We start from the raw sequence: 24810 nt of genomic DNA on the forward strand, positions 1-24810 counted from the left end.
AATGGCTCCTCAGTATCTGGGAAATTGTCATCCTTGGTTCTTGATGGGGTTGCACTGCCCCAGACAGACCCTGTGTGGAATCTGGGAGTCCTCCTAGACTCATGACTCCTGCTCGAAGAGCAGGTGGCAGTTGTGGCCAGGAGGGCCTTTGTTCAACTTCATGTTGTGTGCCAGTTACACCCTTTCCTGGATCGAGAGGCCCTTCAAATGGTCACTCATGCCCTGGTCATCTCCCATATAGACTACTGTAATGTGCTGTACATGGGGCTACCCTTGAAGAATATCTGGAAGCTACAACTGGTCCAGAACCCAGCCACGTGGACAATTTTTGGTGCCCCAAGGTCAGCACATGTAGCACCTTTCTGTGTGAGCTGCATTGGGTATCAGTCTGCTTCCAGGTCCCGTTCAAAGTGTTGGTTATCACCTTTAAAGCCCTATATGGCATGGGGCCAGGCTACCTGAGGGACCGTCTCATCCCCACAACATCGACCCGCCCCACCCGGTCAGGCAGAGAGGGCATGTTATGGACCCTGTCTGTAAGAGAACTTCATTTGGCGGGGTCCAGGAAGCGGGCCTTCTCTGCAGTTGCCCCCGCCCTTTGGAACATCTTGCTCTCAGAGGTGAGACAGGCCTCCTTGCTCCTGGACTTCCACAAAAAACTAAAAACCTGGTTGTGTCAACATGCCTGGGGCAGGAAGGGGAACAGTCTTCTTTGGGGATGGCTAGCACCCTAGAAGGGCCTGTTGTACTCACGGGTTGAGTTGCAATCTTAGCCATCTGGATTTTATCACGTTTTATATTTTTACTGTTTCTTATATACTGTATTTATTGTATTTAATTGGCACTGAATTTTAAACTTTGTTTTATTGTAAACCACCCAGAATCCCCCTTCTGGGGGGAGATGGACCGTGATAAAATTGGATAAATAAATAAATAAATATTTACTGGGAGAATGGAGAGAAGAGCAAAAACTGTGAACCTTGCCTAATGTGAGGTTCCCCAAGATAACCATGTTTCTATCTCTGATTCCCAACTGTTGGCAGAGAAGAAGTTGAAAAAAATGAGGCCAGAGAACCAAATGCCCATTCCAGAAGCTGTAGGGCTAGACAACTCCCTTGGCCCGCCTTGTGCAGATGGTCCCAGATGCTTCAGTTGCTTCTGCAGCTTGAGCACGAAGAAAAACCCATAGAGAAGTCTCTGCAGTCCAGCCCATGGGGGCCTCTGGTCTTTCCTGATACCCTCTGGCTGCATAGCCAATGGGTAGGAAAACAAGTGTGGAGAGCAACGTAGCAATGTTGAACCCATTGCTGGTCTCCTCCTCTCTCTGGACAGCAGGTGTCCTGGGAAGGGATGCTGAACTCTTGTCGGCGCCACCTCCTACTTAGTGCCAAGCCCACCAAGCCATGGGTGTGGATTTGTTTCCTGAGCAATGGACTTTGGGACAGTGACCCTTTGGACTAGGGACAGAGCTTTCTTTCACTTGGCTATACCATCTCCCGTGCTCTATATTACAAGCCCTCTTTGTGGAAAGTGTTTGGCCTGAAAGGATAATATTCTTTGCACTGGCAGACTCTGAATAGGCATATTGTTTTTAATGAGCTGCTATACCTTAAACAGTATTATCCTCTAAACAAGCTTTTCATTGGGGGAGGTGGAAGAATGAATTGTGCAGTTGGGGTATGGAGGGCATTTAACAACAAGACCCAAGTAAGAAAGTCAATACAAGCAAGTTTTCAGGGGTTCTGGATCCCAAGGGAGATTCTGGCCACACATTTTGTGATGTTAGTATTATTTAGGGAGTGTAATAAAAGGTTGAGTGGATGGTCCTTACACCCCTGCGGTATGCTAGGGCAGAGTCTTGTATGCTAGGAGCATTGCAAGAGATCCTGGTGAACAAGTCTCAGAGTGCACACAAAACATTTTTCCACCCAAAAGGAGCATTTGGATTACTCCAGCATATTAGGTAATCCCTCGCTAGAAACCTCTTTCTTTCCCAAGAACTTCAAAACTGGGTTGAAAATATGGAATCATGAGCAGGTTTCTGCCTGTCCTTAATCAATTTTTTATCCTTGGTTCAGTGTCACCTGCTGCTGAGCGCCTCCAGTACGTCCTGGGTGGAGATGATGACCCCCCCAACCCTGCACTATTCACTGAGATGGACACCCTCCAGCAGGATGGAAAAGAAATGGAGTGGAAAGAGGCAGCCAGGTAGGAAAACTTGGCAGGCGCCTGGCTCCAGGTGCTTCGGAAGGCTCAGCTCATGGCTGGTAGGGTGCAGAAAGGAGCATGGGAGAAGCTCTGGTTCCTGCTGCGTACACATATATTGTTCTTGTGCTTCTTAGGCTTCTGGTGCCTCTAGTCAAGCAGCTTTGGAGGACAAGCCCTTCCAAAACTGTCTTGCCAGTGGGAAAGGTTGGGATGAGACCATCACCTTAGCCAGTGGCCCCTAATGCCTCTTTGAAAGCTATCCTCAGTTTTTGCGATGTGCTCATTAGTGCCTATGTTGCGACTAGTGTACACCTGGAAAACTGGTTCAGAGGTGAAGGAAACCCTGCTCCAATATTAAATGCAAATTTTCCCCTCTTCTCTCTGGCACAGCCCCAAGGATACATGACCATGTGGAGGCTATGGTGGACCCCTTACTCCACCCAAACAGCAATTCACAAAATATTGTGTCTGCATGGGCAAAGTCAAGGAAAACTATGCCTAGGAGAAACGTCTTCATTCATCATCACCTCAAGCAAGTTGCCAATGTAAAACTTTGCAGCCATAAGAGCAGTTCAACAACAGAACCAATCATCCAGACAGGCAGAGGGATCTCCTTCACTGATATACTTGAACAGCCATCTGTCTAGGGTGCCTTAGCTTCAATTCCTGCACTGAGCAGGAGGTTGAACTCATTGGTTTAGACAGCTCTTCCAAGACTATAATTCTGTGATTTTGTGACTTAGAGTCACTTTCCTTAATATCTGGAAGGCCTATATAAAGTGGGAGACAAATCTGCTGACCTGAGAATTTGACCAGGAATTGTGAGATGTTCCAATTTCCAGGTGACAGATTGTTCCATCCACATCCCTCCCTAGTGCAGTTAACACCCCAGGCAATATTGCCTTGCATGTTTCCAACCATTTGCCCGCTTCTGGATCAGCTGAGACATAAGAAGACATTCCCTTTTTATTGGGTCTCAGCAAATGAAGAATTAACTTTGCTCTCTTACTGCAAATGTATAAAACAAACCCTTTTGAAATCCTCAAACTTTAATCAAAGTATTAAAGAAAATGTTAAGACGTGCTTACATTATTGAATTATGAGTTCACTACCATGTAGAAGAATACAAATACAAATCCTTATGGAATTTCCTCTATCAGCTGAGACTCTAGAGGCATTAGCCAGTTATTTTTCATTAATATACTAAGTCTCTCTGCATTGGGGGAGGAAGGAGGGATTTGGGGACTCTGATAGCACTTTTGATCCCAGCAAAACCTCTTGGCTATGAAGAACAAAACACTGTGAGTGCTTATGCTATTGCCAAAGAAAAATGAAATGGTAAGGTCAGGCAGCTAATTAGATTTATTTTTTAATAATTCATTTGTCTTCCTTGTTCATGGTAGTTTTCAGCGTGTGCCACGTAATGACCTTGTCTAATGTAATCTCACTGTTGTGGAGGGTGGGTAGGACCATGCCACAAAAGATGCACTCTGCACCTCGTCTGTTCACCAGGGCCCAATATGAACAACTGAGCAAACACTGAGTAAAGATTTGGGAGGCTCTTCCCATGTCCCTCCATCAGAGATGTGTGGGCAGCCATGCAAATCTTTTGAATAAACAAATAAATAAATAATGCTTTTGCTGAAATACAGATGGAACGTGGATATAACCCTAGCTGCCCAGAGTCACTGGCAGCTACGCAAATTGAATAAATAAATAAATAAATAAATAAATAAATAAATAAATAAATAAATAAATAAATAAATAAATAAGCATTCCCATGTCTGGAGGTAAAGAGAAAGGCTGAAATTCCAGGGTATTGTTTTGTCTTTGGCATTTTCTCCCATCAAAACTGAATTTAACTTTTGTTTTGCTTCTCACTCTCCTACAAATTATTTATTTCTAGGTGAGCAAGGTGGGGGGAGCTCTGGTAAGGTGTCCCCTGATGTCTCTTCTAAAAGAAGAGCCCATTGTCAGCTATGCATAACTAATTTGCATCATAATTATGAAAGGTGTATCATGCACATCTGGCAAAACCTAAACAAACTTGGTTAACCTTGAAAAAACTAAGCAGAGTCAGGCTTGCTGGAATTAGAAAACATTCTGGAAGAAGGTATTGACAAGCCACTGCCTGATGTACTAGATGTCACAAAGTTGGGATAAAGCACCTGTTTGTTTTAGTTCGGCTCCAGTTGCACCAAGATCTATTTAGAACAACTTGGCCCAGGGTTCCCCTCACCTTTACAGCCCAAGAAACTAGGAAGCGTCCCTTCTGAGATGTTTGCCTCATCCCCATTCCTTCTGCAGACTCAGCTGCCTCTTAACTTACTGCTGTCTAGTCTGTGGCTCTTCCTCCTGTCTCCCAAGGTCATTCCCACATACTATTACACATGCAAAAGGGATGTATCTTTGTTTCAGATGGATTAAGTTTGAAGAGAAGGTGGAAGAAGGAGGGGAGCGATGGAGTAAACCTCATGTATCAACTCTGACTTTGCATAGCTTGTTTGAACTGCGCACTTGCCTGCAAACAGGAACCATCCTATTAGACCTTGATGGTTACTTTCTGCCACAAATCATAGGTAAGGTAATGAAGATCCAAAGCAACTGCAAAGATCTGAAACTAAAGGTTCAACCCATCCAAAATCTGCTACGCTAAAATAAAGGGCCCACCAAAGTGCTTTCAAACAGTAACATCACTGTGGATGTAAGAGTGCAAATAACTCTCCATCAGTCTTACTGGAAGCTCAGGATGTGAAAGAACACTATGTCTAAGGTGGTAGGAATGTTCTCTCTGTAAAGGCCTGTTCATGTACACAAGTCAGGAGTGTTGGATATGTTGTACTGCATGCATCCTTGTAATGATGATTGTCACAATCAGTCTCCATGTATTCATATGAGTTTCTTCCAAAGACATTAAAATCCTGTTTAATCCAGGGCATATGGAGCTTTACCTGGGTTTACCAAATGCGCAACCTTCTTAGGTGGTTGGAGCAAATGACCTATAAAGTCCCTTCCAGGGCAGCCAATTCCTAGCATCCAATGCTACTCATCCTTATCAGTAACCCATTTCTGCCTTACATGATCATATTGGGGGGCAATCCACATCTTACACGGTAATCACACTGTGGACCTTTTAATACATTCTAATGATCATAGGTGGGACTGAAAAGGACAGAAGGGTTATGATGGCCGAGTTGGGCATGATGGCCTCAGCCTCTACAGTGCTTATCCTATCTAGTCCTTTTAATGACCTCTTATATTCATGTCTGACTTGGTATTATGTATATACATTTGGTTGAATATAAGTATAAAAATCTAACCTGATGAAGAAGCTCCACAAGCTTTACACCTGGTGTGAACACAGATTTTGGACCTCCTTCCAGAATGTAAAGAGGCTAAAGAGAGAGAAGCAAGGCAGGAGGGATATGTTGCACCAGGATCTACCTGCCTTCTGTCCAAGTTAACTTTACACCTTTATTAGACTTGTTTATTTGTCCGCTCACTTCCGACTCTTCGTGACTTCATGGACCAGCCCACGCCAGAGCTTCCTGTCGGTCGTTGCCACCCCCAGCTCCCCCAAGGTCGAGTCCATAGAATATCATCCATCCATCTTGCCCTTGGTCGGCCCCTCTTCCTTTTGCCCTCCACTCTCCCTAGCATCAGCATCTTCTCCAGGGTGTCCTGTCTTCTCATTATGTGGCCAAAGTATTTCAGTTTTGCCTTTAATATCATTCCCTCAAGTGAGCAGTCTGGCTTTATTTCCTGCAATATGGACTGGTTTGATCTTCTTGCAGTCCAAGGCACTCCCAGAATTTTCCTCCAACGCCACAGTTCAAAAGCATCGATCTTCCTTCTCTCAGCCTTCCTTATGGTCCAGCTCTCACAGCCATATGTTACTACAGGAAACACCATTGCTTTAACTATGCGGACCTTTGTTGTCAGTGTGAGGTCTCTGCTCTTAACTATTTTATCGAGATTGGTCATTGCTCTTCTCCCAAGGATTAAGCGTCTTCTGATTTCCTGACTGGAGTCAGCATCTGCAGTAATCTTTGCACCTAGGAATACAAAGTCTTTCACTGCTTCTACATTTTCTCCCTCTATTTGCCAGTTATCAATCAAGCTGGTTGCCATAATCTTGGTTTTTTTGAGGTTTAGCTGCAAACCAGCTTTTGCACTTTCTTCTTTCACCTTCATCATAAGGCTCCTCAGTTCCTCTTCACTTTCAGCCATCAAAGTGGTATCATCTGCATATCTGAGATTGTTAATGTTTCTTCCAGAGATTTTAACTCCAGCCTTGGATTCCTCAAGCCCAGCTTGTCGCATGATGTGTTCTGCATACAAGTTGAATAGGTAGGGTGAGAGTATACAACCCCGCTGTACTCCTTTCCCAATCTTAAACCAGTCCGTTGTTTCGTGGTCTGTTCTTATTGTTGCTGCTTGGTCATTATACAGATTCCTCAGGAGGCATACAAGATGACTTGGTATCCCCATACCACTAAGAACTTGCCACAATTTGTTGTGGTCCACACAGTCAAAGGCTTTAGAATAGTCAATAAAACAGAAATAGATGTTTTTCTGAAACTCCCTGGCTTTTTCCATTGTCCAGCGGATATTGGCAATTTGGTCCCTAGTTCCTCTGCCTTTTCTAAACCCAGCTTGTACATCTGGCAATTCTCGCTCCATGAATTGCTGAAGTCTACCTTGCAGGATCTTGAGCATTACCTTACTGGCATGTGAAATGAGTGCCACTATTCGATAGTTTGAACATTCTTTAGTGTTTCCCTTTTTTGGTATGGGAATATAAGTTGATTTTTTCCAGTCTGATGGCCATTCTTGTGTTTTCCAAATTTGCTGGCATATAGCATGCATTACCTTGACAGCATCGACTTGCAAGATTTTGAACAGTTCAGCTGGGATGCCGTTGTCTCCAGCTGCCTTGTTATTAGCAATGCTTCTTAAGGCCCACTCAACCTCACTCTTCAGGATGTCTGGCTCTAGCTCACTGACCACATTGTCAAAGCTATCCCCAATATTGTTATCCTTCCTATACAGGTCTTCTGTATATTCTTGCCACCTTTTCTTGATCTCTTCTTCTTCTGTTAGGTCCTTGCCATCTTCATTTTTGATCATACCCATTTTGGCCTGGAATTTGCCTCCGATGTTTCTAATTTTCTGGAAGAGGTCTCTTGTCCTTCGTATTCTATTGTCTTCTTCCACTTCCACGCATTGCTTGTTTAAAAATAATTCCTTATCTCTTCTGGCTAACCTCTGGAATTTTGCATTTAATTGGGCATATCTCCCCCTATCACTGTTGCCTTTTGCTTTCCTTCTTTCTTGGGCTACTTCTAGTGTCTCAGCAGACAGCCATTTTGCCTTCTTGGTTTTCTTTTTCCAGTCTTCTCTAATGAAAATAACATCTCTTTTTGGTGTATTGTCCAGTAGGTGCTGCAGATCCTCATAGAACTGATCTACTTCAGCTTCTTTCTATTAATTATGAAGTATTTTATATATTTTATCACTTGTTTTATCACATCCTATTTTATCTTACCGTATTTTATCGTATTTTATCTCAACATAGTATATTCTAGTTAATTTTACTGTTTTTAGCTGTTTTATGGTATCACATTTTATATTTTATAGCGGCTGATGCCCAACTTTCTGATATGGTCATTTGACTAACCAATAAAGTTATTCATTCATTCATTCATTCATTCATTCATTCATTCATTCTATTAATTATGAAGGCTACTCCATTTCTTCTGTGGTCCTCTTGTCCACAGTAGTAGATCTGGTGGTCATTTGATGTGAAGTGGCCCATTCCAGTCCATTCCAGTTCACTGACGCCCAGAATATCTATCTTTAACCTGACATCTCACCAATAACCACATCCAATTTGCCCTGGCTCATAGATCTTACAGTCCAGGTTCCAATGGTGTGTTGATCCTTAGAACATCAGATTTGCCGTTCACCACCAGCACCGTCAGCCGCTAGCCGTCCTTTCGGCTTTGAGCTAGCTGCGTCATCACGTCTGGGGCTAGTTGAACTCATCCTCTGTTCCTCCCTAGTAGCATTTTGACCATCTTCTGACCTGGGGGTCTCATCTTCCGATGGTATACTGACATATCTCTGGTTGTACTGACCCATTTAGTTTTCACGGCAAGAATACTGGGGTGGGTTGCCATTACCTTCCCCAGGGATCGCATTTAGTCTGACCTCTCTGTCATGACCTTCCCATCTTGAGTGGCCCTTCATGGTTTAGCTCATGGCATCATTGAGGTGCTCAAGCTCCAGCACCACAACAAGGTAGTGATCCTTTGCTGGGGTTTATTAACTACAGTAAGTGAAATCTCAGTTGCATTTGGAAGAGCTTCCTGGCCACAAAGAATTATTAGACACACAGAGATTAATTTGGGGTACAGTACATTAATTTTGGTACAGAAGTCTCAGAGATATCAATAAATACCAATGAGTCATCTGCAAATACTTTATATTTCTTACCTGCATGTACTGTGTATCTCTTACATCTGCTGAACCACACTAGCTCGATTTTTGAATCAAAGAGTAAATAAGGGAAAGGCAAGAGTTGGTCATGATATGGAGTGTTGGATATAGGATTTTGTGAGAGGTGTAAATTCCATTCCTCTCTCCTGCAACTCAACAAACAGCTGCTGAATATAATGCAGGTGCTCAGGAAGGCTATCTCCTTCTGCAAGGTAGGCTTTGTACAGCTTTTTTTTCAGGGTAACTTTACTCCCTGCTGTTGCCTTTACATACAAGTCTCTCAAAGCGTCCCAAAGTTGCTTTGCAGACTGCATGCCTCACACGTGGACTAGCTGATTGTCCTCAACTCCCAGGATAATGGTGGCTCTAGCCCACTCATCCTGCCTAAGCCATTCAGCACTGGGATTTTGGAGGGTTTGCTCACCAATTGGCAGCCAAAGATTCTCTCTGCGAAGATACATTTCCATCTTCAGGGCCCAATTCAAGTAGTTGGTCTCTGATAGGCACTCAAGAGGCATTGCTGAGGGCTGGGAAGTAGCCATGGCTTCTTCCTTCTCTTGCAAGTCACCTCAGCTGGCTTCTTTGTCCCATAGACCGGCAGTTGCTGGAAAATCTTCAGGCGGCTCCAAAGAAAAATCTTCACAGGTCTTTGCTACCTGCCTTTAAATGTGCCTGAGGTGTGGAGGTGATCTCTCTGCTCTCTCTGGGGTTTCCCTGGGCTGCTTACTGGGCCCATAACCTGTCAGAGTGCTGGAAAGCATTTGGCCCAAGAGATCAGAAAAATCACACAATAGAAATAAAATTTATAAAAATAAATGTATTTACAGAAAGCACAAAAACATATTTACAAGGTGTGCATTCACACGCACTCAGAGAGGACTGGGCTGCAATTGGGCTGGAAGGCTACAAAAGCGAAACTAAAACAAGTCCCGGCAAGTTCCTCCCCCAGGCAATGCAGCTTTAACACCGAAACTGACAATTTTCGACCTCTTCACCCTGCCGATACTTAAGAAAGTACTCAATTACCATGGTAACCTAGCGGGTCTGTGCAGAAACAAAGAAATGTCAACATGGTATGGGCCATACAGTAGTTCATTTGTGATTAAGGCAATCCCCTTTTTCATCAGGACCAGCATTTCTAACCTTAGTTAATGGATATCAAACCATGGAAATGGGCCATACTGAAGAATGTTCCAGTACTTGGATTACCTCCTTCCCACTTACCTTTTGCAATATGAGCCACCCAAGGCAGCATAAACCGGATGTAGAGGACAATATGACCTTGCCAGAGTTCATATTCTTCCTATTAATGAAGCTAAAGTATATTTCGCAGCACCTACAATATATCTCACACAACCAGAGGCTCTTAATTTTGGCATTTAACTTTGGCTCACTGTAGCTCCCTCCATCAGCAGTTCTGGAAGGAGATGGCACACCAGTGCCCCATGGTGATGTACAGGTTGAAACCACATTCTTCTTTACTGTATATTCTATGGAGACATTCAAAGCACACTATTACTCTTAAGCTTAACAGGCTGTAAAGATCTATTTTATGCCCACCTGCTACTTCTGGGTAATGACTTCTTATAATATAGCCATGTTCTGCATAGCAACGTAACTAATGGTGGGACTATGAGCAGTAAGCATTAACCAGGCCAAAGAGAATCCACAGCTGTATTTTTAGAACTGTAGCTTTAAAAGTCACATTTTTACAGTTTCTTGCATAATAATGAATATCACTATAAAAGAATATGTAATTACTATTGTACCCTCATTAGATATTACTTCAAGTTTAATCAATTCTATGGTGCTTTATGGATTTTATTCTCATGGATTTGAGTTCATTTATAGTCAATATTTTATGCTATTATCATTTAATATAATAGTTCCTTTTTTATGCAGTTTTTAAGTAAAGGCTAATTTTATAGCTGAAGGTCTTTGAAAAAAATGTGTAGCTTTTATGTTACCTGATGCTGATCAAAGACTGAAATACATCTTGGTGAACCGATTGCATAAAGCGACAGCTGGTAGTTCCTGGGCAGCCCTCCCAGAAGGCACCTGGAGAGGCACTGGCAAAATGGCCTTTCAAGGTGCCTTCTGGAAGGGCTGCCCAGAAACTGCCAGCTGTCGCCTTATGCAATGAGACGCAATTCAGGATGACTCTGGGGTCCCATTAGAGTGGGATTAAAGCTGGGAAAGGGTTAAATTTGTCCTATAGAGGTCTTCACCTCTGATTTCCATTCCAATCTCCCCAAAGAAAAATAATGGGCAAAAAATTAAGTGTATTACCTTTAGACCCATCATCTGAAAACTCAAGGGGTCAAGAGTATGTCGGGTGGACATCATCAATAGTATGATCTTTGTCTCTCAGATAATGTCATTGAAAAACAAATAGAAAATGGCCTTCTAAAGCCAGAGCTGCGAGAGAAAATAAGCTACGTGCTCCTGAGGAAGCACCGACATCAGATGAAGAAATCCATCCACCGATCCTTGGCAGACATCAGCAAATCTGTCTCAAGCATAAGTGAGTGAAATTTCAAGAGTGCTATTTTTGGCAAAGCTAGGCTAGAGGATTGTCTTGGGCTCATTCAACATTCTGGGCTGCTTCTGCTGCTGCAAAATCCTCTCAAAAGGATCCTGAAGGACAGCAGGAGTGGGGGAGGTGATGTGGCTCTGATCAATACTCAAACAAAAACAAAAAAACAATTTTTTAAAACATGTTTGTGTGTCCTTCCCAAAAGAGCAGAAGGGAAGATTCACAGAACATGATCTATTCAGTTACAATATGACATTGAGAAGTTCCCTGAAATAGAAGATGGCAAAGAGCCAAGTGTTCCGGTTGCAGTGGTCAGTCTGACGTTGGTATGTGCACTTCTGGTCCCCCTGTATCTGGTGCCCATGCAAAAAGTATTGTGGGCAATTCTGTCTCCAGTCCACCTCTCCCAAACTCTGCCCTCTTGCTCAAGTAACAGTGACAGTGTGTCTCCTGTGGTCTGGGTTCTTGCTTTGTACTAGAAGCCCAATGTTTCTCCTTAAAGAACAGTTTCACTAGCTCACCATTTTTATGACAGGTTCATCTCCATTATTTTTCCATCTGCCAACAGATCGTAGCCCTGTCCAGAGTCCAGCTAAAGGAGCTGGCTTTTACCGCTCTTCTGAAGATCTCAGAATAAGACAGAACTCAAGTTATGGGCGATTACGTGAGTTTCGTGTTAGTCCTGCCATTACAGATCAGACGCTGTAGGAGGAAGTGTCACCCACTTTTTGATGGACTTTCTTCACATATTCATTTCCTCACCTCCTGATAGAATAACTGAATATAGTGAACAGATGCAGGTGAAATGACACCAAATGTAAGGGTAGTGCTTAATGCAGAGGTAGGTGAACTTTGGGGGCTGGGAAACCATTTAGAATTTTTAAGGCATATAGTAGGTGCATTTAAAAGTGTCCATAGTGGTCAGGACCAGCCAAAAACATCTATTTCCCCCAAACACGGAACCAAGTGGACACCAATGGAGGTGTCAGCCCTTCCAGCCCTTCTTCGAGCTGGTGATCTGTGGAACTGTGTTTGGACTGCAGTTCCCAGAATCCCTCTGCCAACATGGCCTTTGGTTGGGAAGTGGCATTCTTGAGTGACTCACTCAGAGTCCAGCACACAGCCAAGGAGGGCTGAGTCTCCTCCCCAGCAGAGCCGCCCTGAGTTGCCTGACCCATGGGCTGAATCAACAGTAGGTGCTGCCAAATTGGGGAGGGGCCACAGGTTAGACTAAGTTACCTGCTTTCCCCAAGACCTGAAGAAATAAAAAAATGCTCCTCTTAGCTTTCTCTGCACATTTTTCCTCCGTTAGGCCACGCACAAAGCCGAAGCATGAATGACATCCTGGACACTCCAAGCACAGCCCAGGTAGGAGTCTCTGCCAGCTGCTTCTCCTTTGGAGGTTTCTGAGTTCGCCTTGGGGCAGGCCTTCCTGCCGACCTTGACCTGTCCTCTGAACTTCGGATGATGCTGGGCACCTGGGGCTGCTCTCCCTCCTTCTGTTTTTGTGCCCACAGAGAAGGTGGCCACCATTTCTTTCAGAAGCTTCAGAGGAATCCTCTGCTCTTTACTGTTTTTAGCTGAGGGAAGGACTTTTGCACTGTTAGAAGCTAAGCGCTCTTTTACCTTTTACTGTTTTATGGTAGTTCTTTGTTCTGCTGCTGTGCAATCTGATTTCATTCAAGAGGAAGAATGATAACGACCCAAATTCACTCCAGCAGCTTCTGCAACTGAGGGAGGACTGGAACCAGGGTCTTCTTGCTCCTGGTCCAACATTTGCATTCACCCAAATATTTTCACATTCAAGTGACTGGGAAAATGATGAAGTGGTGCACCTGTGGACTTATTAAAAAAAGGCAGCCCAACAGAGAAGTCCCCTGGATTGTGCTGGCCAAGAGTGCATGTCAGGACAAATCAGAAGAGGAGGAGCGTTTCTGGTCTTCTGAGAGATTTTTTTTCTCTCCAGCTCAGAAACAAATTCATGAAGAAGATCCCAAAAAACGCTGAAGCCTCAAACGTTCTGGTGGGAGAAGTGGATTTCCTGGACAAACCATTTGTGGCCTTTGTCCGGCTTATGCGGTCCAGCCTGTTGGGTGGAGTGACAGAAGTGCCAGTTCCAACCAGGTAGGTTGATGATCAGAAGCCATCTGTGCCTTCTTCCAATTTAAGAGAGAGAAATAGGGCTAAGAACAGCACTTGGGGTGGATTAGCATCCCACATTTGCCATTTCATTTCTATTCCTATATTTCTATCCAAGTTCACTTGGAGTTGCTGAAAAATGGTCCCTAACGGGATTATTCTTTTATGTCTTATCCCACTGTATGCAATATAATCCAAAAATACTGGATTAGCACTTGTTTTAAAAGTCTTCTGAACTTTGCTAATTTTTGTGTAGCATAGAGGATAAACCCCTACAAACTTCCAAACCTTTATTAAAGTTTCATTCACTAATTTAACAGAAGACTCAACTAATGATCACAGACGCTCTAGTATTTTTGTTTTGTTTAAATTATATTTCAGACATGATGAGAGAAGCAGCATGTATTCCTTGTGGCATCATGGCATCAATGTCTAGCCTACTGTGCTTGTGAATTATCATGATGTTGACTTGCACCTATTCAGCTGAAAAGAGCAGGGCAAATTTCTAGCAAATGGTCATAGCGGGACAAGTCATATCTATCTGCCTCAACAGTGTGATACTTTTGTTAGCTACGGAAAGGGCCATACAGATGTTTCTCTCCTGCAGGAGCCTGTTATCTGGGAACAGTAATGGGATGGCTTGCAAATGCTCATATATGCCGTTTTGTTTTTTTTTACAGATTCCTCTTTATCCTCCTGGGTCCCTCTGGAAAAGCAAAATCCTACAATGAAATTGGCCGAGCCATTGCTACCCTCCTGGTAGATGATGTAAGTTGATTTGGCCAGCCTTTGCCATCTGCCTCCCTGTCCATGTTTTCCTGAGGCTCCCCAATTGCAACAGCACAATGCAGCATAACTGAACCCAAAAGTCCACTAAATATCTTGCACAAGAAGGTGAGAAATGGGTGGACCAAAATGGGTTGGCTAACCCTAACCCTAAGTACTCAGTGGTGTGATTGTATTGCCTTGCTTAAATATCAGCCATAGCTTCTAGTCATTTGGAGCATCAGCCTGAATGTTTTCTCATCCATGCATTCAATGCTGCTCTTAAATACAGTACAACAAGTCAGCAACTAACTGAGATTGTTCACAAGAGATTGGCTGTTCTCTCCATTTTTCTTCACTGCTGCTTCCTAGCTAATGACACATTCAGATGATTCTTCCTTTTTATGTTCAGCTATTCAGTGATGTTGCCTACAAAGCGAGAGACAGAGAAGATCTGATAGCAGGACTAGATGAGTTTTTGGATGAAGTCACGGTTCTTCCTCCGGGCGGGTGGGATCCAAACGTTCGGATAGAGCCACCCAAGAAAGTGCCCTCTGCAGAGAAGAGGTAAATGGGCACTCGATGCCTCCAGTTTCCTTTGTCCAAGAGAACCTTGTCCTCCCTAACATCAGGAGGGTGGGAGCTCTCTTGGGATTAATCCTGGTGTTTTACATAGTTCTAAAAATATGAGCAAGCAAAATACATACACCTATAAATCATGGTAAATATGAAGCTGAACTACGTACGAATGCCATCTTAATGTAAAAAATGTATCTAGCTTGCTGAATTTGTGATGTATCAAGCCATAGCATAGCAGGGAGAAATTTGAGGTATTGCGCTTAGGGAGAAAGGTTTCTAGTCCATCCTCAGCCATGGAAGCTCACTGGGGGACTTGTCATGTCCCTCTCTCCAGGCCACCTCCCAGGGTGGAGGCTGTAGGAAGAGGAGAGAATGCTTCTGTATGCTGACTTGAGCTCTTAGAGGAAAAGTAGGATATAAATCTAACAAATATCTGTCTTTGACTACCCCTGACTTGTATTACAGGAACCCATTTGCACCCTTCATGTACTAATATTCCATGCCATCTTCTTCCTAGAAAATCTGTGTTTTCTCTGAGTGAAGCAACCCAGATGAATGGTGCAGCTGGTGGAGCAGCAGGAGGTGGGGACGGTGGTGGGGACAGGGGCAGTGGAGAAGTGCCCACTGTCCATGACATTGGAGAGGAGCTGGTCTGGACTGGACGGTGAGAAATATGCAATCAGCTGGCAGCAGGGAAGCAAAATATCTGCTGTTGGGGTAGAGGGAAGCACTGAAGAAGTTACTCCATTTGCTGGAGAAGGATGGGCCTACAGATCTGTGTTCAAATTCCATCTGCTCCATCTGTGTCAGAAAAGAGCAGCATAAACCCAGGAAGAGGCACTTTTAACCCTCCTCACTCTATCCCAGCTCTTATTGTCTGGCCAATGCAGGAACCTGAATGAGTAAAGCCATCCCTTTGGGACCTACTTTACAGAAGGACGTGAGGATTCCAGTCCCTCACTCTTTTCTGTTCTATCCCTGCTTCTGACGTGTTTGACACAAATTGTGGCAGTTCAGCCATCACTAGGGGACATGAAAGTTGCCCAGGAGTCAGCAGGCATCATGAGACATTTTCTCTCTGGCATCTTGTTTCCTGTATCATAGATTTCTGTTTTTATAAGGAGCCTTCAAAAAGGCCATTCCTCACCTAGAAGGGCAAGATCCAGGAGGGCAAATAAAAGATGGTCAGTAACACGGGTGCTTGGTGAAATTGGTAGGAGTAGAAATGGTGTTTTCATAAGCAGCAGTAGAATAGATTCCCGATTCAGAAAATCTTGCCAAAGAGACCTAAGCTAAGAGAGAAAAATTGGACTCCTCTGGGCACAGAATGGGAATGCCCTTCAGTGTGAAGAGAGCCCAGCCAGCCCTGCTTCCTTTTCAGGTTTTGTGGAGGGCTGTATTTGGATCTCAAGAGGAAACTGCCCTGGTTCCCCAGTGACTTCTACGATGGCTTCCACATTCAGTCGATCTCTGCCATGCTCTTCATCTACCTGGGCTGCATCGCCAATGCCATCACATTTGGTGGCTTGTTGGGGGAGGCTACTGAGAACTACCAGGCAAGTTTGGGCCCAAAGGTAGCCCCCCAAACAGGCAAGGCTGCAGTAGTATTCAGAGAGTTCAAAAGATTTTGGCCCTTGACATCTCAAGGACTGAGCAGTTAGGAATAATGAGGCTTTGGTGCTTCTGCACACACTTCATATCTGCTTTGAGGAGTCAATTGAGTTGAAAAACAAAACCTTGCCATTCAGTGCAGCTAGAAACAAATGTTCTTGGGAAATTACAAGAACCAGACAACTGGTCCCCTGGCAATCTTTTAGAACCCAGAGAAGGAAGACACTGAATGAATCTGTGTTGTTTCAATTGTGTCCATCTGCAATTCCTAACATGGTGGTGATGCTGTGGGCCCCTCATCAACCTCAAGAATAATGCCCCCTCGCCACACATCTTGCCCCCAGGGTAAAAAGAAGGCTTGAAGCACAAGGCAGGACTGAGGGCCTCGGTAGGGCTGGGGGCATCCCTGTGTATAGATATGGAAAGAGGAGTGGGTCTCTTCCTAGGGAACAACTGGCTCCAAGCAACACCTTGGCACCAGAATCCATGACCATTAGGGTTAGGGTTAGGAAGCAGACTATTTTTTTTATTGAAATAAAATCCTCCTACACAGATGTCACTAAAAGCTGATATCTGGGCTTATTAAAAAGATACATGAAAGCAACCCACATATTGCAAAAACCCCCACCTTCCACCCCCCAATTCGTCACCACCGGAATGTTGTCCAACTCTCCGACTCCATCCAACTCATGGTTCAGAGGGACCAAGATCATAGGGTTTGGGTTTGGGTTTGGGTTTGGGTTCGGAAACTTTTTTTTATTAGGAAACCTTTTATTTGTTAAAAACTGTTCTGCGACAAAAATAGACTGCTCGTACACGAATGAGCAAACCTAAATCTACTGCATAAAGTAAAACAGTTGAAAATGATACAAAGGAACAAAGACTAGGAAAAAGAAAATACATCAATAAAAACAGAAAAAGCCCCAGTGACTGCTGTGTCTCTGTCCACATTGCGGAGAGGAAGTCTGTTGCCCAGGTAGCTGCAACACAATGAGGAGGAAGAGGAGCCCCCACCCGCTGTCTGTCCCGCAGCTCAACCAACCTCCCAACAAGGGGTCCATTCCCGCCAGGGCCGCAGAGTCCTCCAGCTTGAGCGAGGCCATTGGGCCTGCTCAGCAAGGCAGAGGCAGCTGAAGCGGATCAGGACGCGCTCGACCGCGTCTGCAACCCTCAGTGCCTCACTCTGCCTGGCTGTCTCCTGCTGCTGCTGCTGCTGCCATCACCGCAATCCACCGCTGCCATCACTGCCATCCCCCCACAAGTCCAAAACTACCTGGAGGACAAGCAGGATGAGGAGACACATGGTGGACTACAGAAGGGTTAGGATTAGGGTTAGACCCTAACCCTCACGCGGATCCGGTTCGACTGCCTCTGCTTTGCCAAGAGGGCACAGTGGCCTTGGTCACGGGGGTGGACTCTGTGGCCCTGGCGGGACCAAACCGGTTGCCTGTGGGCTGAGCCAGATGAGAGGGTTCCATGAAATCAATGGACGAGGCAGTCAGTGGGGAGTGTTTTTATTGATGTGTTTTCTGGACTCTATAGCATGGGCCCAGAGGGATTCTGCTAAAGAAACTGCTTCATTTTACTTACCTTGTGTATATTTCGAAGCTTCTTTTTCCTAGTCTTTGGTTCTTTGTGTCATATTTGACTGTTTTAATTTATCCTGTAGTTTTCCTGAGTTTCCTGTAGTTTTCTTTAGTTAGCTCATCTGCGTATGGGCAATTCGTTTTGGTTCTAGAATGGTTTTTACTCAATAAAAAGTTTCCTAATTAAAAAAAGTTTCCTAACCCTAACCCTAACTCTAGTACTCTTCATTTTGCTAAAATGGTGCCCCTGCTTTTAAAAATGATTGAAATGGTACTAATGAAGGTGTTTCTCCCACCAGGGTGTTATGGAGAGCTTCCTGGGAACAGCAATTGCAGGTTCCGTATTCTGCTTGTTGGCAGGGCAACCCCTCATCATCCTGAGCAGCACAGGGCCCATCCTCATCTTTGAAAAGCTGCTTTATGATTTCAGCAAGTAAGTGAAGGCCTGTTGAACTGCTTCAGAAATCTGTGTCTAGCTGATTTGAGGGCGGGGGGGCGGTTGCCTCTTTCAATTGGAGAGTGGGAATTATTCTTTTAGTCTCTGGGCATCACACAAGTACTGACCACAATTCTGTATTGTCTTCCTTGCCTCTTATTAGCCCACTCAGCACCTTGTAAGAAATTCCAGGATTTCTGTCTCTTTCCTTCGCTCAGTCAGCTTTCCTTATGCTTACTGGTGTTTATTCTCAGGAAGGGGCATTTCATAGGGTTTGCTTTTCCTCAGCAAAGGCCATCAGGTGGACCCTGCATCTGCAGTCAGAATTCCCTATCTGGGAGTAGGGGAACCTCTTTCCCTGTCAGAGTTTCTATCCCAGAGCAGCCTTAAAGGCTACCATTACACCTTTGTTCATTTGTGTCCCACTGTAAAATCAGTGGCACCCAGCTATGCCTTAGAAACTGCACATGTCAGCAGCCCAGCCATGGAACTCAACCCACACTCTTGACTCCAAAAAGGTTGATCCCAGCTTCAGTTTTGCAACTCATTCCATCTGCAACAGCACAACAGGTCAGCAAAATCAGCCTCTGCTCCTTTGTTTATTGCCCTGAGTCACCTGTCCCCAATTTTGGAATCACTATTTCCGATTCCTTTTTCTTCTTCAGCTCCTATAACTAGGCCTGCCAGCCAATCGCCTGTGGAACACAGGATTAGGCTCAGAGTCCAAATTTCCTTCTTCCTCCCTGACTCATTGGTGGATGTTCAGAAACTTTTTCTCCAACTGTGGATGTTGTGCCCTATACAGAACAAGTTTTCCAAATGGCTGAAGTTTCAAGCCACCCATAAAGCAAAAGACACCAAGCTGATGGTCCAGCCTTACAGCTGTTTCCACAGACACTTATTTCCACTCAATGGTCCCTGCTTCTTGTTAAGTGACTAAGGGGCCCTGGAACAGATTGTCATCTTCTATCTCCCACAGGTTGAGAAACCTCTGTAGAATATTACATATTGCACACATATCTTTGTTTGAAAATTTTGGAAGGGGCATTTCAAAACTGACCATAACTGAGGCTTCTCAAGATAAATTGCAGGACAAGTGGCTCCAGTAGATAAGAGGGCTGGAATTGGTTTCCGTTAGCAGTGTTCTACTCTACTCCCTCCCCAGAACTGCTTATCTCCAATTCCAGGCACGAATGGCTTGATACCAGTGTGTCCTGTAGGAAAAAATAGCTGCATTGCTTGACCCCTTATCTGAAGAGAAAAAAACAGCTGGCTCAGGTGTTCCATGCAAAAGCTGGTTGAATGGTAATGCAACAAGTTAACACGCTCATCATGTTTTAGACTGCGTCTTCAAATCAAGGTGAAATACAGAACTGTTGAGGACTTTCAATGGGCTTTCTAGTAACAAAAGGGATGATACTGTAGACCAAGTACAAAAGCTGTGGAATGCTTAGTGGTATCCCAGAAGTTGGATAAATAAAACAGAAGTTACATAAACAAATACTTTTATGCACACTTACCTCTGAATAGATTCAAGTACTGAAACAGGCTCCCTTCAATCTGCCAGCAGCACTCGGGTCTTGCTTCACTTTAATTTCTCTCTCAGTCAGCAAAGTCCAGGATCTTTTTTGCACAAGTTGGATGACATCTTTCAGTTGTCAACTCTTTGCTCACTTGCCGTCTCATTCCCTTCCCCAGCTTTCTGGCATTGCTAACAGTGCTTTCTTCATAATCGGCATCAGATCAGTCTGAAGGTGAAGGGGCACAGTTACATCACAGAGCTCAATGTGCCACTCCGATCTATGGCTCCATTTCCCACCCTTCTCAAGGTAATAAAGGTCCTGGTCATGAAGGAACCATCAATCCGACACCATTGATGAATTGATTGGACAGTTTTTTCTCTTGATACTTCACAATATCCAAGAATGACAATGGCATCCACCTTATTCTAGACACACTCGTCTCCTTCATGGACCAGGATTTGCAGTGGTAGGCCTAGGAGATGCTACTTCCATGCTGTCATCTGGCCCAATGATCGCTGATCCCTCCCTGCCTCTTCTCAGTATCAGGCGCTCCCCTTTGGCCCTGCTGTGACTCCAAGGATGTTCACGCTGGACTGGGAAATCAAAAACATACTGGACGAATGCAGTGGTAAACCACTTTTTATCATGCTACAAAAACTTCATGGACATGTCCAGGACTCAGACCTGCCTCAGGGATGATTTTACCATTTTAGAAAAATAATGGAGAAATTACTTCTCCATCTCCTTCCTGGGCTGAGGGGAGAAGGAAGAATGAGGATATTGCATACAGCAATGATGCAGTGAGATAGAATCTCTCCATAATCACTATTTTAAAAGGCTTTATTAAGGTGTGCAGATATGGTGACATCATCCGGATGTAATTAGAAGAAACTTTGCAACGGCAGAATTTTCTTGGGCCTCAAGGTTTTAACTTTTTCTTTCCCCAAATGTTATATATAATATTGGAGTTAAAAAGGTTAAAAGTCAGGCTTTTATGTAATACACATAAGTGCGAACACGTATAGTAAAACTAACCTATCTTTTCTTTTTGACTGAAATAGGAAGCTCAAAATCAGCATGAAATATTATAGGTAACTACTTCTGAGTCGTGCTCAGGCAAATTTTCCAGTTTTATAAGCATTGACAGGGTGGAGTTAGGAGCATTAAATGAAAAGAAAGGCTTCTCTGCTTTAGTCACACTGGGAGAACTTCTTTCACCCGCAGGCACCCTTCAACAAAAACAGCCAAATGTGTGCAGGAGCTTTGTGACAAAGGCTTTGTGGAATATGGCAGAGTCAAAATTGCACACCGAGGTTTTCATGCTCCTGTCAATAGTCAAAGCCTATCAAGCCTTTCAGATTTTTCCATTGCAGAATTCAAATTTTCCACTTTGGAAAACTTGGTTCGTATCAACAAGCAGGGAGGCCAACGTTCAAAGGCTGTTCTCAAGCTGTCCGTAGACCTAGAATATAGCCAGAAGCATGACGTTTTAGCAGCTATGTATCTGCCAGGAAAAAACAACACTCTAGAAGGCCCTAGGAGGCCCACCATATTTACCTGTGAACATCACAGACAGACAGCCATCAGTACCCCAAATACTGCAACAGGGATCACGTTGTAATTCCATGGGAAACGGGATGCTTGTTCCACGCAAAGTGTGAACAAGTTCTCAAAGAAAGAACCAGGCCATTCTGATACAGCTTCCAGCTGTAACCAATCTTCCTTAAAACAAAGCTTGTCGTTTTGGGAATAAACTCTTCCAGAACTGGAAGAACATGCCATCTTTCAACTGCTCTGCTGTTAAGATGACTAAGTCAGAGAAAGCTTAAGAATACTAGGGGGAAAGAAAACTTTGCTAAGAAGTGAATGAAGGAGGACCCTCTCCTTGCTGTTGTAATTCCCATTTGCTGGTTTGAGTTGTGATTCTGTTTCCTTCACATAACTGAGTTTCGTGGTATCTATGTTCCTAATACAATTCCCTTAAAAGTACAGATTTCCCACAATCTACATTTTTTATGTGAGGAAAATCCTGAGAGTGCCTTGGACTGCAAGAAGATCCAACCAGTCCATCCTCCAGGAAGTAAAGCCAGACTGCTCACTTGAGGGAATGATATTAAAGGCCAAACTGAAATACTTTGGCCACATAATGAGAAGACAGGATACCCTGGAGAAGATGCTGATGCTAGGGAGAGTGGAAGGCAAAAGGAAGAGGGGCCGACCAAGGGCAAGGTGGATGGATGATATTCCATGGACTTGGCGGAGCTGGGGGTGTTGACGACCGGCCAGAAGCTCTGGCGTGGGCTGATCCATGAAGTCACGAAGAGTCGGAAGCAACTGAACGAATAAACAACACTTTTTATTGAATGTCTCTCTTAACTTTGGTTTGATCACTGAACTGAAAAGAGAAGAGTTTTGGTACTGTTTGTGCCTTGATGAACATTCTTTGAAGTTTCAAGCTGGGCACAACCTGTGTTGGCAGATGCTGGGAAAGCCTTTAGCCCAGGAGAGGTCAAAAAAGTCACACCAAGCATTTCTATAAAAATAATTTATTTACAGAAAGCAAAAACAAAAGCAAAACATTTAAAGGACTTAGCTCCCTTTTTGGAGCAAGCCTTGCTTGGCTACATATCGGCAGAGAGAAAAAAGGAGGAAGTGAGAAAACAAGTCCGGGCAGGTTTCCTCCCCCCAGGCTATTTTGCATGAAGCACATGAGAGGAGACAATCAAATACAACCCCTTCACCTGGCCAAATGATTAGGTATAATAGTAGCTTAATCTGTTAGTAGGAAAACCTCAACACTCCCCTTTTTACACTACAGATTAAGATGCATAACCAATCTTCTCTGACAACTTTATATGTCTTTCCATTCACATTACCATTATCTCCCCTTTGGTTTAACAGAAAGCTACCATTCTTCTTCCTGTGTTTTTTTTTTTTCAAACCTAGGTTGTTATAATTCCAAGGCTTTTTAATGTGAAATGGCTTTTCATGCAGGCTTCAAAATCAAGCCTTTGTTTTTCTGTTGATGTGAACAGCAGCAAATCATCAACATAAATGCAGAGATACATACAGCCTTGTTTGTCCTTCTTCATATATACACAGGGATCTGCTTTTCCTTTTTCAAAACCAAAATTCTGCAGTTTTTCATCTAATTTTTGGTTCCAGGATCTAGCAGCTTGTTTTAACCCATAGATTGACTTCTGCAGTTCACAGACTAGATTCTCCCCTTTTTCATAGCCAGGCGGTTGCTGCATGTATAATCTGTGGTCTAAATCACCATAGAGAAATGCAGTTTGAATGTCATAGTGGTTAACTGACATTCCCTTGAGTGCAGCAACTTTTAACAGTAATCTAATTGATTCACCTTTAGTAACTGGTGCAAAAGTCTTGTCAAAGTCTAAATCTTTCCTTTGAGTGAACCCTTTTGCAACCAACCTTGCTTTGTATTTTTGGATTTTGCCATCAGAATGCCAATTTTGTGCAATCTCAGGTGGTAAAGCATTCACTTGTTCTAAAGACTCAGGTTCTGTGAATATGTGAAAAGCCTTTACTGTTTCAGCCTGAAAACGTGATGGAGGAACGCCTTTATTACTCCTCTGAGATCTGCGAGGTAATACAGGGCTTAAATTTTGACTCCTATCACTTTCCTGAGAAGCATCTATCTCATCAGACAGATCTTCAGTTTGCTTTTCTGGTTTAATGTCCTCATCAGGCAAAAGATCACCATCGTTCTCTTGTGGTGGTCAGATCAACTGGAGAGCTAGAATTTAATCTCCCCCAGTTTTGTTCAGCAAAAGAAGCGCTTTTGCTAATTATTAATTTCTCTCCCATTATGAACCTGTAGCTCCTCTGGCTTTGTTCATAGCCAACAAAGATGGCTTTCTTTGTTGTGGGGCCTCCTTTCCTTCTCTGCTGTTTTGGAATGTGAACCCATGCAGTGCTACCAAACACTCTAAGATGGCTTACCTTTGGTTTCACACCATAAAACAAATGGAATGGAGTGTCCTGAATCAGAGTTATACAACCTGTTCTGAACATAAGTGGCAGTCGATATTGCCTCTCCCCAGAACTTAAAACATAATCGTGAATCTTTTAACATGCATTCCATCGCATTTTGCAAGGTTCTGCCCTTTCTTTCAGCAACACCATTTTGCTGAGGGGTGTACGGGTTAGAAAGAATTTGTTCTATCCCTTTTTCCACTAGGAACCTTCTGAATTTGTGAGAAAGGTATTCTCCTCCTCTATCACATTGGAGTGCAGATACAGGCCTAGGGAATTTTCCATTTGCCCATGTCACAAAACCTTTAAATTTCTCAAATGCCTCATCTTTATGTTTTAAGATGTAGATAAATGTGTATCTTGAGAAATCATCAATGATGGTCATTGCATACCTTGCTTGTCCAAGACTTGGAGCAAAAGGACCAATAATGTCAGAGTGTACAATTTCCAAAGGTCTAGTTGTAACTCTGTCACTGTGCTTACTCACAGGAGCTTTTAATGTTTTGCACTCTTTGCAAACTACACAGTCTAAGTATTTATCACAGGGTTTTATCTTTAGGTCAGCACACAGCTGTGGCATTTGTGCTATATACTTGAAATTAGCATGACCAAATCTCCTGTGCATCAGGTGTACACATTGGTCATGATATGGAGTGTTGCCAACTGCAGCCTTGCAGCTTGGCTTCCTTGCATTTTGCACAATGTACAAGGAGTCTTTTAACATACCAGTAGCACACAATCTCCCATTTTTACGTATCTCACAACCATTTTTCTTAAATGTTATGATATACCCTGTTGCAGCCAATTGTGCCACAGATAAAAGGTTTGATTGTAAATTTGGCACATACAACACACCTTTTACAGTTTCTCCTAAGCAGGATAAATACAAGTCACCTTGTCCCATAATTTTGGTCACAGACCCATCAG

The 24810-nt window shown here is 43.7% G+C and overlaps 1 protein-coding gene across 1 annotated transcript in view; it reads left to right on the forward strand.

Annotated features, from left to right (window-relative positions):
* Nucleotides 1–2140: 2140 nt before the first annotated feature.
* Nucleotides 2141–24810, forward strand: part of SLC4A5 (solute carrier family 4 member 5) — a 48479-nt gene continuing 25809 nt past the window's right edge. Inside the window, exons 1-11 of the mRNA XM_063311606.1 lie at nt 2141–2208; nt 4627–4787; nt 11081–11233; nt 11814–11909; nt 12558–12613; nt 13212–13369; nt 14065–14152; nt 14562–14716; nt 15246–15392; nt 16110–16284; nt 18225–18358. Coding sequence (XP_063167676.1) covers nt 2156–2208; nt 4627–4787; nt 11081–11233; nt 11814–11909; nt 12558–12613; nt 13212–13369; nt 14065–14152; nt 14562–14716; nt 15246–15392; nt 16110–16284; nt 18225–18358 — 1376 coding nt within the window. The 5' untranslated portion in view covers nt 2141–2155. The remainder of the gene's footprint in view (nt 2209–4626; nt 4788–11080; nt 11234–11813; nt 11910–12557; nt 12614–13211; nt 13370–14064; nt 14153–14561; nt 14717–15245; nt 15393–16109; nt 16285–18224; nt 18359–24810) is intronic.

This window comes from Candoia aspera, chromosome 9, assembly GCF_035149785.1.
Source record: "Candoia aspera isolate rCanAsp1 chromosome 9, rCanAsp1.hap2, whole genome shotgun sequence".
Classification (NCBI taxonomy): domain Eukaryota; kingdom Metazoa; phylum Chordata; class Lepidosauria; order Squamata; family Boidae; genus Candoia; species Candoia aspera.